The following is an 18,559-nucleotide window of genomic DNA, read 5'->3' on the forward strand; positions in this document are numbered from 1 at the left end:
ACCATGTGTTGTCAGGCAAGGTATGTTTTGATTGGCTAGGAGTTGTACATCCCACTCCAGCCTCTTCTATTGACCATGTGTCATGTCAGGGAATGCTTTTGATGTGCTAATGTACTGGGCATAGCTCGTCCCATGCTTGGGAAGGCGCCGGCAAGTCGCTCTCTCTTGGCAGTGGTGTTAAAGTGTCTTGAATAGGGATATGCGGGCCTGGCGGTAGTGTTACCAGCTAGTGCCATCTGGCCCAAGCGGGGAGAATTTTAGAAAAGCCTTTTTCTATACATAGGGTTTAAGGAGGGGTAGGACCTCAGGCAGGTACAATGCCATAGACTCCACCCTCCAAACCAGCCATTTTCTCCTGGGAAAACAGTCAGAGGGGCAGATAATGGTACGTTGATGGTTCGCTGAGAAGGAAATAGGGTTGCCACCTCTGAGTTGGGAAATTCCTGGAGATTTGAGGGGTGGAGCCTGGAGAGGGTGGGGTTAGAGGAGGAGTGGAATCTCAGACAGGTACAATGCCATAGAATCCACCCTCCAAACCAGCCATTTCCTCCTGGGGAAATTTCCTCCTCCCCTGCCATTCTCCAGGGGAGGGCTGAAGATCACTCAAAATTAAAACTACGCTCCAGACAGCAGAGATCAGTTCCCCTGGAGAAAACTGCTGATTTGCAGGGTGGACTGAGTCATTATACCTGCTAAGGTCACTTCCCCTCCTGCTTGGGTCCCCACTGAGGAGGAGAAAGACTGTACTTTTCCTAGGTAGAGGCTCCAGGTGTGGGGAGAGATGGAAAGCTGAAGTCAGAGGGGTAGATAACGGTATGTTGATGGTTGGCTGGGAAGGAGATAGGGTTGCTACCTCCGAGACAGGTACAATGCCATAGACTCTATCATCCAAACCAGCCATTTCCTCCTGGGGAAGCATTGTTGCCAATCTCCAGGGGAGGCCTGGGGATTACTCAGAATTGCAACTGCTTTCAGATAGCAGTGATCAGTTCCCCTGGAGAAAATGGTAAGCTATTTGTCATTATACCTTGCTGAGGTCTCCACAGCAAATTGACAATGAGTGCCCAAAGCCAGGGCACCCACCCAGATCCTCTTTCTAGAGCTCATTGTATTTATTTCCATAAGGGTCATTATTCCTAGTATTAAATAAATTATTTGTTACTTTATAGCAAGAGATCATGACTGTTAAATACTGGGTTCCATGGATGGTCTGACCCCAAGCTTAGTAATCAGCTCAGCTTTATTAGTGATTCAGCAGATACAAGGCAAAACTCCAAGGCAACAGCCCTGTTTAAATAGCATGCAAACACCACACCCAACCCAATGATAGGCTATTTACAATAATTCCTTATTGGTCACCTCCAGAGTCCTTGTGGGCTATTGTTCTAGAGCTCCAAGTTCAGCCAGTCTTTGGTAGACAGTCCTGGAATGTTCCAGCCCCAAAACGTAACAAGGACAATGCATTTTAATGGGTGTTTCAGTTGCTCTCCTTCCTTATAAACAAGGAGTTTTGTGGTGTCACAGAGACTCATAGATTTATTGGTACACAGGTAATTGCTGAATAAATAAGAATTTTAACTATTAATTTTACTAAGTGGGTAGGTTTGCTAGCCCCCAGGTCCAGGCAGGGGATCCCTCAATTTCAGAGGCTTCTCCCCACCGTGGACCAGCTGGCCGGCAGGGAGGGGAGCCCTTCCTCTAGAGAGGAACATCACTGTGCAATGTCCCTGACATGATGACATCACCCAGAAGTGACATTACTGTGCAGGGGATACTCTGGTATTTAGGCAAACTCTATGGTTTGAGGGTGAAAAAACCATAAAGTTTCACCCAAATACCACAGCAACCCCTGCGTGATGTCCCTGATGCGATGATGTCACTTCTGGGTGACGTCATCATGTCAGGGATGTTGTGTGATATCCTCACCTACCCTCAGAATGCCCCCCAAATTCCCCCGCCAGAGCAATGAGGGGATCTGGCAACCCTTTAAGTGGGGCTTAAACAGGCACAGTTATGGCTGTTGTGAATGTTTGCTAGACGTACCTTGTATTTTTAGATTTTGGGTAGAAATGTCACCTCTTGCATACCTCTTGCATACCTCTTGTATTTCATAGCCTTTTAACATGATTATTCATAACCACCCCCCTATATTAATATATTTATTTACTGTATTTGTAGACTGCCTTTCTCAGTGAGACTCAAAGAGAATTGTGTAATATAACCTGGTTAACAGTTCATACAAAGAGACATCATATAAACACAGTGTAGATCAAAACAGTCAATATGAGGAGACCCCTTAATGAACAGTGTATCAGGACCAGGATTACTGAACTACAAATGAGCATAAGATATTGGGCATGATACAGGATGTGGATATAATTATGAAATGAAAAGCAAGTAATATGTGCAACAAACTGATTATATGTCCTAAATACAATGGTATAGTCCACAGCCCCTTTCTATTATAATAAAGGTAAAGGTTCCCTTGCTTGAAAGCCAGTCGAATCCGACTCTAGGGTTGCGGTGCTCATCTCTGTCATGTGGACGGCATGACTAAACACCAAGATGCACGGAACGCTGTTACCTTCCCACTGAAGTGGTACCTATTTATCTACTTGCAATTTCTTGCTTTTGAACTGCTAGGTTGGCAGGAGCTGGAACTGGAGATGGGAGCTCACTCGTCATGCGGCACACTCGGGTCTCGAACTGCTGAACTACCGACCTTCCACAGCCTGCAGTTCAGTGTCTTAACCACTTGAGCCACTGCAGCTCTTCTATTGTAATAGAACCCTGTTAACTTTATAGAAAAGCTCTCTTGAACAACTCCCATTTTACACATTTTATGGAATGACAGGAGCATGGGAGTCCTCTGACCTCTTCAGGCAGGCCATTCCACAAGATGGGGGCTACAACAGAGGAAGCATGTGTACAGGCGGTTGTTGGAGTGTCTGGATGGCCTTCAAGGGCAGGCCCATGCAGAGTGCATTACGGTAAACTAATCTTGATGTTACCATAGCATGGATCCAAGTAGCTAGATTGGCTGCGTCAAAGTAAGCTGGGAAAGCTGGAAGAAAGCATTTCTAGCAGCTGCATTAACTTGTTCGCCAGCAGTAGTGCTGGCTCCAGTTTAACCTCTAGGCTCTTAAGCAAGTCAGCAACTCCTTCAAAGCAGGGAAGTAAAATACCCTTCAAGCCTCAGCCCTCCCAGCTAGTATTACTTCTGTCTTATCAGGATTCAGTTTCAGTTTGTTCTCTCATAACCAGTTAACTGCAGCAGTCAGACAGTGGTTCAGGACCTCCACCACATCTCCAAAAAATTTGGATAGAAAGATGCAGAGCTGGGTGTCATCAGGACTCATATCATACTTCTGTTGCAATAAGCTCTAACCACAAAACATGTGCAAAAATATATTTTAGCATTGAAGGCAGCTTCTTTTTTGTTTTGTTACCAGAAATTAACATGACTTGCTCTCTCAAATTCGTCTCTAGAATTACTTTATTAATTTCTGCCATGACCAAAGCAGGGCTTAGAATAGGAGGTTTTTTTTTTTAAAAAACCTGTTTTAGGAGGAATTTTCCTCTGAGCATGCACAGAGTGGCTTTCCCTCTTTGTATAGTAAGGACACACGGTAGAGCATTTGGAGTCCTCCCATTGGTTCTTCTCTAGAAACTATTTTCTCTGGAGAAGCAGCATAGACATTTTCTAAGTAAATAAATAATTATAGGCCATAAAAATTGAAATAAAAGAATGCCAGTGACCACATAGTTTAAGAAGACAGATTTTACAAAGCCTTCTTTTAGAAATTGATCTCCCTGATTCTCCAAGCACTCCAGTGGAAGGGATCTCATTGAAATTAGTTGCTTACCTTAACTCAGAGCTTGGAGAATTGGTCTGTTTAACACTTTAATTTATCAAAGTGTTACAGAAGCATTGAGAATGGAAGAAACATTTTAAATCTTGCCATTTTCTTGTTGCCCATTGTACCTGGGGCCTGCCCCACAGAGAGAGAGAGAGAGAGAGAGAGAGAGAGAGAGAGAGAGAGAGAGAGAGAATATTATCTAACAACTGCTCTGTCATGTTTTTTTAATGAAACCTGGAGGGAGAATAATGATTATGTGTCATTGTGCTTGGAGTTGGAACAGAGTTGCCAAAAGAAAGAGAAACATTTCTTATAAGAACTAGAGATTTTTTCTCTCTCTTGGTTTTCCCTGCTTTGAAAAGATGCTCAAGTTTGCCATGAAACTTACTTAATTGGGTTCATTTGATTACATTACATTGTTTGTAGAGTGCATGGAATACCTAAAGGGAGACACCCCCTATTTTCTCAGGTCTGTACCTTCATCATTTTCCACCCAAACTGCCCAAAACTTAGAGGATCATAGTATTTGCCAAGGACATCCACATTGCCAAATTTCAGGTAGTTAATATGGAAGGTACCCATGTTTATTAAAGTCTACAAGATAATTGATAGGAAAACTTCCACACATAAACACACACAGTACTGTAGCCACTGAGCTTGAAGAACAGAAGCAGGGACATTTGGTGGCACAAGGAGGATGGTGGATAAGATTTGCAGAGCACCAGGAAAGCAGGGGTATGCAGACTGCAAAGGAAAATTTGGCATAGGAGGGCAGGCATTGGGAAGGGACAGGAAGGTGAAGTCCCACTTGATATCCTCAGGATTGGAATACTTCACACCTGTTTGTATTCCTAGTGGCTACAGTATGCAGCCAATCAATAAAGCCCAGATAAGACTGCCGATGGGGGGGGGGTGCACGAGCTAAGCGATGACATCACCTGGATGTGACATCATCACGCAGGGGATGTTGTGGGGGGACGCTGTAGCTTTTGAGAAAAAATATGGTAACCATAAAGTTACCGCTCGCTGGGAGGGTGGGGTTAAAATGTCAAAAATAAAAAAAATAAACATGCCCTGTGTGATGATGTCAGGTCCAGGTGGCGTCATTGTGCTGGGTACATTGGTGTGGATGGGACTGTTTGGGGGCGGGGCTCCAGGACAGGAATTTGCAAAGAGAAAGAAAAATCAACCAGAAGATGGGGTGAACTGCTTGACAACATGCCTCATGAGCTATTGATTTATTCTCTCTCTTAAAAAATAGTTAGAGGTTTCCTCATCCCTCATCTGTGAGTCAACTTTACTCAGTCCTCCACAATTCTGAGGGCGCAACTAAATCGTTCTGTCCTTATCTGGGACCCCAAAGTCTTGACCAGTTCATTCAGAACTAATGAAAAATGCCTTCACATCCTCCCCTTTATAATAACAAGAAAATTTCTTTTGTATCACTGTGGTACTTCCTCTGCTTCTCCGAGGAAGCTGCAATTCTGCCCTTAACTGTATTTCCTTTATCTTTATAGTATACATTTCTTTTTCATGCTCTCTCTGTTTCCTTCTCTTTCTCCTGCTGCTCCATCTTAGTTTTTTTCTTGTTCTGATTGAATTTTGTCTCATTTTCTGACTCAATTTTAGCTAACTGTATGTTGTTCTTTTTCATCTTCAATTCTGGCCTATTCGGCTTCTATTTTCTCCAGTTCAGTTTTCATTCTCATAATTTCTACCTCCTGACTAGGATTTTTCTCAGCTGTTCTTTCTTCTCCCTGACTGTCCCCATGTGCCTCTCTGGGTCTGCATGGTGGTGCCATTTCTGGCAGGAATTTTGCAGTAATTTCTCTCAAACTTATAAAATATTTTCTTATTTCAGTTTGTATCTTTGGTGGGACAAACTAGTTATGGGGTTTATTTTTGTATCACAACACTGCCTCCAAATAAGGATGACCTTGCCTTGTTCCCTCACTCAGACACATGAAAGCCCATTGTCCAAAATTAGACAAAGGAAGATGGCAAACCTCAGCCAAGACTGTTAATTTAGTTAAAAGGACAGAAGCAGTTACAGAACTCCCACCAGATCCTGTACCAGAAGTAGCTTAAACAGAGAGACCAACTAGAGTTTAACAAGTATGGGAACTGCAGGAAGATTTAAATAGGGAATATATGGAGTCTGTAGACATAAACAACAAGAAACTAATATCTTGGATAGATCCAGGGGCAGAAATTACTTTAATAAAGCCTAAATTTGTAAATAAAGAACAATACTTACCAGGAAGAACATGCAGAATGAAGGAAATCAGTAGCCCAGAGTTTGAAGTGAACTTGGCATAACTCCCAATTCAATACAAAGAATTCCAGGGCAAATGGATAATGGGAGAGTGAGGAGAATTGGATGTTCTAATTATATCAGGGAATGACCTGGCCTCACAAGCAAGAGTGGTTAATGTAGTGACCAAGAGTAGGCCTCAGAGGCATCCTCTCAAGAAGTGACAATAGAAAGTCCTTGTTTATTCGAGATCCTAGACCAGTGACTGTATAGAGGTTTTATGAGGCATAAATGTGCTGCTATCTGGGAGAAGTGCAAATAGCTAATGATTCCCAGAAGGTATAGATTGCAACTTTTACATCTGTCCCATGACCAATATCAGGACATCTAGGGATCAACAAGACTGGAGATAGGTTGCAAGCAAGATTCTATTAACCAGTACTTTCTGTACTGGAAAATCAGGAGCTGTTGTTCCATTATCTGTATTGCAGTTTGTGCAGTTGTCTGATCACAATATGTCTCTCAGGACATTGTTCTGTGCTATTGTTAAAGGAATATAAGTTCACTAATCATTCTCTAGAAATGAGTTACATGTACAGCTATCTACTTTTAACCTGTGGTACTGAATTTCTTTGTGTAATTGATTAGGATAGATTCAGTGTTCTGGTTCCTTTGTGTAGGTTTTGTTAATGGTGGGTGATTGTCACTAGGGATGGGCACAAATCTAAAAAAAAAAACCATTTGGTTTTGGGTGGCTCTCGAACTGAATCCCAAACAGAACTATGCCAAAAGGCCCCCACCCGAACTGAGCATTGGTTTGATGAGTTCGGTTTCCCCTTTCTCCTAGCTTCGGCTTGTCGTTGCCAGGAGAAAGGGGGGGATTGCCTAGGAATGATTAAATGGCTGGCAGACATTTTTATTTATTTATTTGTTTGTTTAATTTATATCCTGCCCTCCCCACCAAGGCAAACTCAGGGTGGCTAACATAGAAATGTAAAAAAAATAAAATAAAATTAATAAAATCAAGATAATACAGTTATAAATATAAATATAAAATATACAGATATAAAGTGCTAGTTTGTATCAGATGGCGGGCATAGCAGCATTCTCCAGTAACAGCTGGATGACATCGTAGTCTGGGTTACTTGGCTGTTAACAATGATGTTAATGTTGATGTTGGGCCAAGGCTATAGTTGCTTAGGTGCGGCTCCTAATCAAAAGCCTGGTGGAAGAGCTGTAAGAGGTCCTGCAGGGCCCTGATGTCTTCCGGGAACTCATTCCACCAGTGTGAAGCTGCCACTGAAAAAGCCCTGGCCCTTGTTGTAGCCAGCTTTACCACTCTGTTTCACTTCTCCTTACTTCAAAGCGAGGAAAAATGAAAACGATTGGTGAAATGACTCACAGCCATTTCAACCTAACCACTCAGCTACGGACCCCGTGCTACTCAGCTGTTAGGTTTGAATGGTCCTGAACAGCCGAACCAGACAAAAGTATGGTAAATGTTCGGGGAATGTGCCTTCCCCGAACATTGGTTCAGGGGCTCTGAAACAGCCTGAATTTGTGCTGAATTTTCGCTTGTGAGCTGGTTCATGCCCATCCCTAATTGTAATGTTTGAGTTTACATTACATAAAGTTTTTTAAATGTAAAGTAGAAATAAACAAGCAGAAACTTGATTAATTTTATTTCACTCCCCTATGCATGTCCTGATAGTGTCATTTAATGTGTGTAGTGCAATGGCAAGGAATATTCACAGTCACAAGAAGCTTAAGGCCAAGGGAAATGATGGCTTGTATTTAGGGTTGTAGCTAATATGTGGATTTTATGGAATATTAGTGAGAAAATTTGCAAACTCTAGACCCCAGCGGTTGCTTGCATTAAGACAAATTAAATGGATTAAAAGTACAATGAAGAACTGGCTCTTGTTGTCTTTGGAGGTCATTGAAAAATGAATTCATTATACAGCAGCTTTTTAAAAACTCTGATCTGTGTAGACCTCTTAAGAGCTATGAATTATTTTCTTGTTAGGGCAGAGTGGTGCTAATGAACTGTAATTGCAGCTTTTGTTTGGAGGTCCTTCTGCAAAACCATGGCAACATGTTGTTCAGATGACAATGGCTGCTGCCCCGTAATGGCCAAACTCTGCTAATATAGCACAACCCTACTGGAATGTATCCACGAGAGATCAGCAGGCTTGATGGGATCCATGGTAGAGTGCTTCTTGACAGTTCAAGGGCATACCTCACTCATGAATTTTTGTTTCCCTTGCACCCTGTGTATGCCTTGACAGAATTTCTTAGCTCTTGGTTAATTTTTCATTCTTAATTAACTGTCTCTGTTTTGTACTCTGTCTTCCCCATTTCCCTGACTCATAGGACCTTTTAGGGGCAATAATAAAAAGTGTCTGTTTTCTTGGAAACAAAGTATCAGTGATTATGAATTCAAGGTTGTCTAATATGGGGTTGCACAGCTGTCAGACGTCTTTCTTTCCTATGCACTGTTTCACTATAAATGCAAACATTTTATATGGAAAGGAAATAATTAATTTTTTGTGAATAAACAGGTGGCTCACTCAGATGTATAAAAGACAGTGTTAGTTTGATCATGCGAATCACACATCCCAACCAGTGTTCCCTCTAAGCTGAGTTAGTGTGAGCTGGCTCACAGACTTTTAGCCTCCGGCTCACACATTTTTGGCTTAGCTCAGAAGGGATGGCTCCAGAGCAAACTAAGTTATGCAGTAACCAAATCACTTGCTCACAACTTTAATGCCAGGAGCTCACAAAGTAGAATTTTTGCTCACAAGACTCCACAGCTTAGAAGGAACATTGAACTTGTTAGTTGATCAAATTATATTGCATATCCTGGAATTGAGATCCTTCAGTAGGAGGACATATGAAAAAAGATGCTCTATTAAAGTAAGTTGGACAATACTTTTTAAGAAGGCAGTGGTTTGAGAGAGTGGTATGCTTCCCATACTGTGGAGATGCATAATATTCCTTTTGTCCCACTGTTACTTTTGGTCAAACGGCTTTTGCAGGTTTTTGAAAGAACTGTAAAGGTGTTTGTTCAGACTTAAAAGTGGGTGCAGGATTAGGAACACTGAAGCCCTCTTTCAGACTGACTTTAGTGTTCTAAAAAAGCTATAATTCGTCTTCAACCTAAAAGTCTCAGAAACTCACAAGTCATCTTGTGTTTCAGAACTGTCCATTATGAAGGTGGTCCTGTGTCGATTCATGCACGTTCTCTTTGGAGACTGGAGACACTCAGGGTTGCGTAAGTAAAAAGTCAAGGCATAATTCACTTCCATTGTCGCATTCTGTCTCTCATCTGCCCACCCCCTCTGCTTTCTCTTGACAATTTTTTTTGTAGCTATGCTGAAAGGTTGTGATCACAGTTTGGAAATGGCCCTGTTTAACTGTGAACACAATATACAATCATGTCCTCCAATAAGTTTTGGTTTAGAGTCTTCAAAATACTTCACCTAAATCAGTCCCATGGAAGTGAATGGTCAATGTCTGATCAGTACTTAGCAGCAGCTTCAATGAAGGTTGCACTGTAATGATTCTGCTGTTTATGTCCATTTCTTCTAGTGATGTGATGATAAAATAAACTGACAGGACACTGGATAAATACTGTTCCCCCTTTAGTTTGTTGGAATTAAAGCCGAACTTGAGAATCCTAGAAGGGAAGTGGTGAATCACAAATAGGTTCCTTTATGATTCCCTAGTCTGTCTCATTTAGAAGTGCACGATCTTCATTTTCATGATTGCATAGGAGTTATTACCTTGAGGTTCAAGGGATGACAGTCTTCTGTTCAGTTTTTCATATATCCTTAATTTGACAGGCACCGTCTTAGACTACAGCTTTATGCATTTGATGGTACATGTCTGAAGAATGCTTATTTGAACACCTGCATTTCACTTCAACAGTGTTATTGGGTCAGCTTGTTTGAAAGGGAATTTAAATACCCATGAGTAGCATTCAGCCGTTCAACTATGATTACCGTATTTATTAGGAAAGCAACATTGGAGCTCTGTTGTATAATCTTTTGAAGGCCGATAGCACATTTCTTTCTCATCCCTAAACAAACATAGACAACAGTTAATAAAAAACTATGCAAGTATCAATCAGCAGGAGCAGTGTATGTTGAAGGACAGATTGATGAACTATGTATTGGAAAGGGTATTTATTCTGTCTCCTTGATTTAAACAGAATTCAGAGTTCTGCAGCCCCCTGTTGGTGGCTCTCTGGAAATACATTTAGCTAACTTGAACTAAATGTGTGTTATAGTTTATTTGGCCAACTAGATTAGCACAAAACATTGTGCAGGCTTTCAAGATCATCAAAGGAATTGGCTGTTTGTCTCTTACATTCTTAAGGAATGGAGAGAGATGTTCATATGAAATAGGTTTTGGAAAAAAACATAGCTCTGTGAATTTAAAAAAAATCATAATACAGAGGTGGAATATAAATTTAGGGTATGAATGGAGTATGAATATTGTCATTGAATCTTTACTACTAAATAGGGAAAAGGTTTCTCATGACCTAGAAAGATATGAACCAATACAATTTGGGGAATTGTTTTCTAAGAACTTTCTCTGAATTCATTGCTGTTGTTTACCAAGTCACCCAGCTGCTTTCCTATGAAAAGTCTAGCTATAGAAAGTCAATATTGTAACTTGTGACCTACCACTGAGAATACATCCTGCTGGCTATGTATGTCAGACAGCCACAGGATCAGTAAACATCCTGGTTTTACCACCTTCCTAATTTTTGCAGAATTGTGGATGGGGATTGGGTTCGGTAGGCCACAATTTATACATTCTGAGTTTAAACTATGTTTCCTAGTCTTCAGGAGTTGAGAGGTGAAGTTGCCAAGTGTTAGTTGAAGAATAGGCCATTATTGTTTGATAAAGAGAGGAGCGGAACAGAAGAAGTAAGCCTGGTTCAGAACTGGTCAAAGGAACAAGACTGATCTGAGGACCTGTGGTAGGATGAATCTGATGTGGTTAGAGAATAGTAAATTCCATAATAGGAGCCATCATTCACCTTCTGGCAGCTCTGTTGGTCTAAGATGGCACAGCCCCAAATTTGGCATCTCTGTTGGTCTAAGATGGCACAGCCCCAATGTAGGGGAGAAACCTCCTCACTGGGTACCCAAACCCCCACCTTGTACAGCTGTCCCCTTGCTCTCAATGGTCAGATGTCCAACAGTCTGTCTTCCACTGTGTTCCTTCACAAGATGGTCCTGTCATGATCAGCTCATGTGTTAGCAGGCCTTGAAGTGAACTTACCAGGGGTTTCTTTGTGTTCTCACAACTCTATTCGTCTTCCTACAGTCCTATGTGTTTGTGACTACAGTTACTCTTCCATAGGTACTGTGGAGGAGATCCTGTTACATTGGTTCCCTTTCTCACTCTGCTGTATTTCTGGTTTGGGAGGTTCTTTTATACACTTCACAAAGCCAATCTGGGGCATATGCTGTGCTGACAGTCCCAATTACACTGAAACTGGCTTTGGTCAAGATGCCTCCTGCAACAGGTCCACATTAAAGTTTCCTAAGTAATGCACTACAAGTACACTTGGACCTGTAAGATCTGTCATTTAGGGGAAAACTTAATTTAAAAAATCTCCTTATATATAATTCTGTTTTCAAGTGGCAATGTTCCATGCGCTGCCAAATCAGTTGGCTCCCTGAACTGTCACTTAGTAGGTGTCCTTTTTTTCAAATGGCTGTGTTGTCTGAGTCCTGCCCACACAAGCGCCACCCAGCGCCTCAGCCTCAGTATGCTGGGAGGTGACGGACGGGTCGGATGCTCCGGGGGGCGAATGGTGATGAGGCCAAGCCAACTCATGGCAGCACCACGGTGGTTGTAGTTAGCTGCGGCCGGGTGTAGGTAGCCATGTGGCCTGCGAGTGGACTGCAGGCGGCGGAGCTAGGTGGCCGGCCAGAAAGGCACTGGCAGGGCATTCCGCTGGCCCTCGGCCCCAGGGTCCGGGGAGGGGAGAGAAAGCAGATTGGCATCATATCCTTCTTGGGGTGGAGGCAGGTGCAGGCAGCAAAGCTGGGTGGGCGGCCAGCCAGGAAGGCATTGGCGGGGCATTCTGCTGACCCTCAGCTCTGGGGAGGGAGGAGAAAGCAGATTGGCATCATATCCTTCTCGGGGTGGAGGCAGGCGTGGGCGACAGAGCCGGGTGGGCACTGGTGGCCCGTTCCACTGGTCCTCGGCCCTGGGGAGGGGGGAGAAAGCACATTGGCATTGTGTCCTTCTCGGTGCAGAGGTGGGCACGGGGGGCCGAGCAGGGTGGGCAGGCGGCTGGGAAGGCACTGGTGGGGCGTTCTGCTGGCCCTCAGCCCTGGGGTCTGGGGAGGGGGGAGAAACGGGATGGCCATCATATCCTTCTAGAGCTCATTGTATTGCTTCTACAATGAGCTTTACTGCTAGTTAAGAAATGTTACCATTTCAAGGAATGGTGACTGCCTACATGCTACATTCTCTGTTTTAGAGCTGTCCCATCGCATGAAAGCTCAGCTTATTGAGAAGTATGACAATTCCACTAACTTGCAGAGAAGGTTGGCAGTGAGAGAAAACCTACATACATAGTTATTAAACTAGAACAAGAATGATTACCACAGCTTTTATATGTTTCATGAAAATGTGCTATAAAATTGGCTAGAAATGGAGAGAATAAAAACATTCCAGTATTAGTTGAAATGATTACAGTATCACATCTGTTTCTACAACTACTACGGGGGGTGTGCTACTGATGCTGAGCTGGATACTTTTTTTGCTTTCATTTTACAGACACCAGCACCTTCCCTTAACAGTCCATCAGTAGCAACTATCTTGAAACAAATAAGGGTAAGAAGGAGAAGTCAGATTTATGTATCACTTCCCTCCATTTTGCCCTTAGGCTTTTTTTGTTGCAGGTTAACTGATATTAATCAACAAATGTTAAAATGGTTCTCATGCAAAACATAAGAGCCCTGCTGGGTCAGACCAGTGGTCCATCTAGTCCAGCATCCTGTCTCACACAGTGGCCAACCAGTTCCTCTGGACAGCCAACAACAGAACATAGAGGCTGAGGCCTTCGCCAATGTTGGCTCATGGCTCTGGGATTCAGAGGCTTAGTGCCTCTGAATGTGAATACATTTTTGCTACTGGTTTTCCTTTTTCAGTCTCTTCTTACAGCCTTGATTCATGTTTTTCTCCATTTTGTTTTTTAAAAATACATTTATAAACACCTTATCAGGCACATTTATGATGTGTGCAAGCACAGTACATGAACCCTATGGGATCTTGCCATCCTGGCCCGTCCTCTGGATCCCACTGCCCACCAGTTCACATGCCTTCTACACATTCTTTGGGACACTTAGGAATATGGAAGAAAAGACAGTTTGTTCAGGATATCCATCTGCTAACTGCTGAAGTCCGTAACGTTCTCATCCTTAAGGGCAAGCTATGTTAAGACCAAATATTGTGGTCTGCAAAGTGACAAAGGGAGAGACAGGGGATATCTGAAGCCTCACTTGTGATACTATAATCATGAAAAGGCTTGTGATGCCATAATTATGCCAGCCAATAGGGAAGCATTTTTACTCTTCATTTTCCAGCCAACTTTATAGTACACATAGTAATGATCAGGGGTCGTTTCGTAGAAAAAGAGCTAGGGGAACTCATTAGCATAACTCATTAGCATATGCCACACCCCCTGACATCACCGGAAGTGTGTTATAAGGCCACACCCACCACTCAGTTAGTCTTAGTCTTAAAGGTTAGTCTTAAAGGTGCTATTTGAACTCTTGGACTATTTTGCAGCAACAGACTAACACAGCTACCTCGGGGAAGCTCCTAGATGGGGCTGGGAGTCCTTGCGGAGGCCACGTGGAGTGGCCTCGGCCAGGCAGAGGGGGAGGACACGAACTTACCCTCCTGCTTCTTCCTCCTGCAACAGAATGAGGCTGGAAGCAGGGGCCGGCCGGAAGAAGGGGCGGGGCTTCGTCATGTGCCCCGCCCCCTGCATCTCACCCAGGGGAACTGCGATCCCCCCCAAATCGACCTCTGGTAATGATCTTTATTGTAGGACATATTGACTTATCAACAATTGAAAATAAAATGAGATATTTAGGAATAAACTCTGCTGCATTGGAACAGGGGTATGGAACCACTAATTATCTTGGATACAACTGCGCATAAATGAAGCAGTACCTACGAAACCATTTCTGCAGACATTATGTCCCTCTTGCACATGAGAAATTCCCTGGTGGGCAGTGTGGTGTAGTCATTCTGATGCAGAGCTGTCTGTATGTCCTGATTGTTGGGGTTAGCTGGTACAGTTAGTGCAGTAACCACCAACTACTTAGCAGAGTGCATAAAATGTCTAGCGCAGAGCGCGTCCAGCCAGGGCAACAAAGCTTAGGGTGCCCCAAAGGTACACAGAGCAATGTTTTCAGTTTAACAGACTAATATTAGTCAGTTTATTTTAGAACTACAATGTGGATAGAAAAGATGAGATGTAGGATAGTATTCTAGTCTAATGAAATAAGGATGGACTCAGATAGTGAGACGCCATCTGAGTCAAGGTGCCAAGATGAGAACAGCATGTCCTCCCTCTTGGTGCATGCAGGAAGGAGGAGAGAGTAGTTGTGGGGGAGAGAATGAATGGAAGGAAGGAAGTTGTTCCCTGAGATCTCCATTCTGCATATCAAAGGGTTAGTGACAGGACAGTAAACACAGGAAGGAAAGGTCAGCATGAAGTCTGGAGGCTGAGGCAGGGGACTCATTTGCAACACTGATGACACATAATGCTGTTTTGATCTAGGTAAGAAATCTGAAATAACGTAGCAAACATATTAGTGTTCAGAAAATCATGTGCATCTCTGAATCTGCTACCACCATTGAAATCAATGCATAGTTTTTGTCTCATGTATAGATTTTAAAAAAATTCCTTTCAAGAAGTCACTGGAATGGGATACCAATGTGCCATTCATTGTAGAAATAAAACTTAAGTGACATTCTCAAGAATTGTAATACTTTGCTGTTAGACCTAATTCAGTTAGAATAGATTTTATTTAATTTCATATTATTTGGCATTCAGATTTGGCATTTTCATTGCTTAAGAATTCAACTTTGAACTTTCATTAGGTGGAGTGGAAGTCACATTCGATGGGGGCAGCCATTCAGACTAAGACATATAACTACAGGGAAATATTTAAGCCTCATGGATGACAGGAGTCTTCTTCTAACAGACAAAGAGAAAGCTGATGTGAAATCTACAGCTTTTTGCTTTCGGTCTTCCAAGGTAAGAAATAAATATAGCATTAATTTGAATGACAGTGCTTGATCAAGTGATAAAATAAATACTGTCAATAATAGCTCCTCCTCAACTCTGCTGTGCTTTGATCTTCAGATTCAACTGAGGCCCACAGGCTTCAACCTCCTAGCAGTCCTAGGCAAGGAAGAGGCTGCTGGCAAAACCATCAATAGCTTGTGCTGGAGATCCCTAGCTAAGAGCTGATTTATATGTTACAGTCTACACAGACTGTGTCTTTCAGTCAGTTGTGAGTTCCTCTCAGTTTCCGAACACACAGTGCCTGATTCAGATCAGTACTGTGGTGTGCAGGGCAAGGGGCTTCAGCCTTCCACTCCCAAGCTGTTTTAAAGGCTAAAGCTCCTTCTACTCATGTTCTGTGATCCCAGTCTGAATTGGGCATCACATGCCTGGGAACTGAAGAGAAAACGGTGTTACGCTTACCGTAACTATCATTCATCCCACTGCGCAGAACCCCATGTGGGACTGTACAGGGCAACGCAGATGAACCTGCAATTTAGAGGGGCTAACCCAAACATAATCTGTGTAGATGATGACATGTGGAGTCTCCTTAAGCCTGTAACTCAGGAGTGTTAAGCTTATGGGCATGGGCTGCATCTGGCCTGCCAAGGATACTTGTCTAGCCCACAAGACACCCCTCATTCAGGGATTCTGTCTTCCTACCACGCTTGATGGAGGGGCCTGACAGAGCCTAAAGAAGTGCAGTTCCTGATTGTCTGCAGGATGGACACACTCCACAAGCTGAAGATAGTCTGGGATGTACAAGGTCAAAGGACACTTGTGAAAGAGGTAGAAAGGGTGCAACCTCCTGACTTGTGTGGCTATTATCCCAGGTGGGCTCCATGACTCTGACAATAAACATTCCCAGGAGTGGAAAGGACTGCTTGGGAGCAGAAACATTGGCAAAATGGGCTATCCTTGCATTCATGGATTACAAGAGGCAATTTCTTTTTTCTTCTTTGTTTACTACATCAGAGCCTGTCAGCAAGGCTTTGTAAGAATTTTGGGCTCAACTTTTTAAACTATCCTATGCTAGGGCTTATAAATCTGTGATATGAGTCTCTAAACATGCATTAGTCACTGATTAACTGCAGCCAGCTCTCAAGGATTTTGGCTAAAAGTTTCTAGATCCAAGTATGGCATAGCAGCAGGAAAGACTCCTGCTCAAATCTCACTTCAGCCTTGTAGTCTCCTAGCAGTCCTGAGCCCTGACACCTGTTCAAAACAAAGGCAAAAAAATAATCTTTTCTGACTGGAAGTTCTTTAACACCATGTTGAAAGAACAAAATCAGTTGGCAGTACTGTCCATTTAAGGAGATGCCCTTCTATCAAAATTGTGTGCAGGAAGCAGGCTGTTGAACTCATTAAATGCTAATTATGTTATTAATACTAGATAATATAGTGAGCTGTGGAGAAATGCTTCTTTGGAGTTTTTTATTGAGCAAAACCTTCACCTTGAGTTTTAAAAAGTTTCTCTTTCTTGGCAGAGTACAAGCTAGGGGAGGTACACAATAAGGGCCAAGTCACACAAACACCCCCCTCCAGCTTTTTTGTTGTTCAGTCGCACAGTCGAGTCCGACTCTTTGTGACCCCATGGACCAGATCACGCCAGGCCCTCCTGTCTTCTGCCGTCCTCTGACGTTTGCTCAATTTCATGTTCATTGCATCTATGACACTGTCTATCCATCTCATCCTTTGCCGTCCCCGTCTTCTTTGACCTTCAGTCTTTCCCAGCATCAGGGACTTCTCCAGTGAGTGCTCCCTTCTCATTTGGTGGCCAAAGTATTTGAGCTTCAGTTTCATTATCTGGCCTTCCAGGGAACAGTCAGGGTTGATTTCTTTTAGGATTGACTGATTTGATCTTCTTGCAGTCCAAGGGACTCTCAAGAGTCTTCTCCAGCACCATAGTTCAAAAGAATCTATTCTTCAGCGCTCGGCCTTCCTTATAGTCCAACTCTCGCAGCCATACATGACTACTGAAAGACTATTGAAAGAGGTAGTCAATCTTTAAAGGTACAATTGTGGTCTTAGGGTACTGTCTCAGTGATGATCTGGTTCTTATAGATCCACATGGGTCAATGCAGGGGTAATTCATGAGGACAACCAGATGGATTTCACCTAGAGAACTGGTGTTGAGTAGTGATGGGCATGAACTGGGAAAATGTGGTATGGTTCATGGTATGCCAGCTTCATGAACCATGAAACATCACAAATAAACCAGTTTCATTTGTGAGGTTTGTGACATGGTAGAACACCCCTCAGCATGATAGAGACACCAAACTCACAAGGGATATCCGGCTAACCCACCTCTACCTACATGCCAAGGTTGGTGAGGATTGAATTTATGGGGTTCGAGTTATGGCTCCCCCAAAGAAGGTGTCCCCAGGAAAGCATTTTCTGGGGAAATGACAAGCACAGGTTCATGAGGGTCAGGATTGTATAGAATGGATCCTGTGCAAATTAAAGATGCCAAACATGCAAGAGATCTCCAGATGACTCTCCTCTACTTGCCCTCCAAGTTTGATGAGGATTGGATTTATGGGGTCCAAGTTACAGCCCCCCAAAGAAGGTGCTCCTATGGAGGGAAAAACAGCAAAAAAGCAAGGACAACAGAAGCCATGCAGAACAGAATCGAAGTCCCAGAGAATCTCTGCAGTAGAAACTGAAGGTTGGAGGCATTTTTGCAAGCCCAGCAGAACCAGTGCAATGTGCCCAGCAGAACTAGTGCCACTGTGGCACTGTGAACCCAACAGGACTAAGGTCAAGTCAGGGAAGTGTTTTTTGGGGGGACATGTCAGACACAGGTTCAAAAGTATATAGAATGGACCCCCTGCAAGTTACACACACCAAATGCACAGGGAACCTCACCCTGCCACCTGCTCTTTTACAATCTCTTCAAGTTGGGGGTGGATTACATTTCTGGCGTCCCAGTTACAGACTCCCCCAAAAAGTCTCTCCAATGCTCTTTCCAGAAAAGACAGCTGCAGTTACAGGAGTCTATGGAACAGCTCAGAAATAAGACAGCAAACTCACAGGGAAAGTTCACCTGGGCAGACCCCCCCATCAGACAGTGGAACCAAGGCAAGCATCCCCCCTATGCTTGCAACCCCC

The 18,559-nt window shown here is 43.2% G+C and overlaps 1 protein-coding gene across 1 annotated transcript in view; it reads left to right on the plus strand.

Annotated features, from left to right (window-relative positions):
• Nucleotides 1-18,559, plus strand: part of LOC107120023 (ryanodine receptor 2-like) — a gene marked incomplete at both ends in the record, with an annotated part of 282,869 nt that overhangs the window by 117,593 nt on the left and 146,717 nt on the right. The window contains 2 exons of the mRNA XM_015422666.1: nt 9,314-9,388; nt 15,262-15,418. Coding sequence (XP_015278152.1) covers nt 9,314-9,388; nt 15,262-15,418 — 232 coding nt within the window. The remainder of the gene's footprint in view (nt 1-9,313; nt 9,389-15,261; nt 15,419-18,559) is intronic.

The sequence above is a fragment of the Gekko japonicus genome, unplaced genomic scaffold (assembly GCF_001447785.1).
Source record: "Gekko japonicus isolate JY-2015 unplaced genomic scaffold, Gekko_japonicus_V1.1 scaffold2167, whole genome shotgun sequence".
In the NCBI taxonomy this organism is placed as follows: Eukaryota; Metazoa; Chordata; class Lepidosauria; order Squamata; family Gekkonidae; genus Gekko; species Gekko japonicus.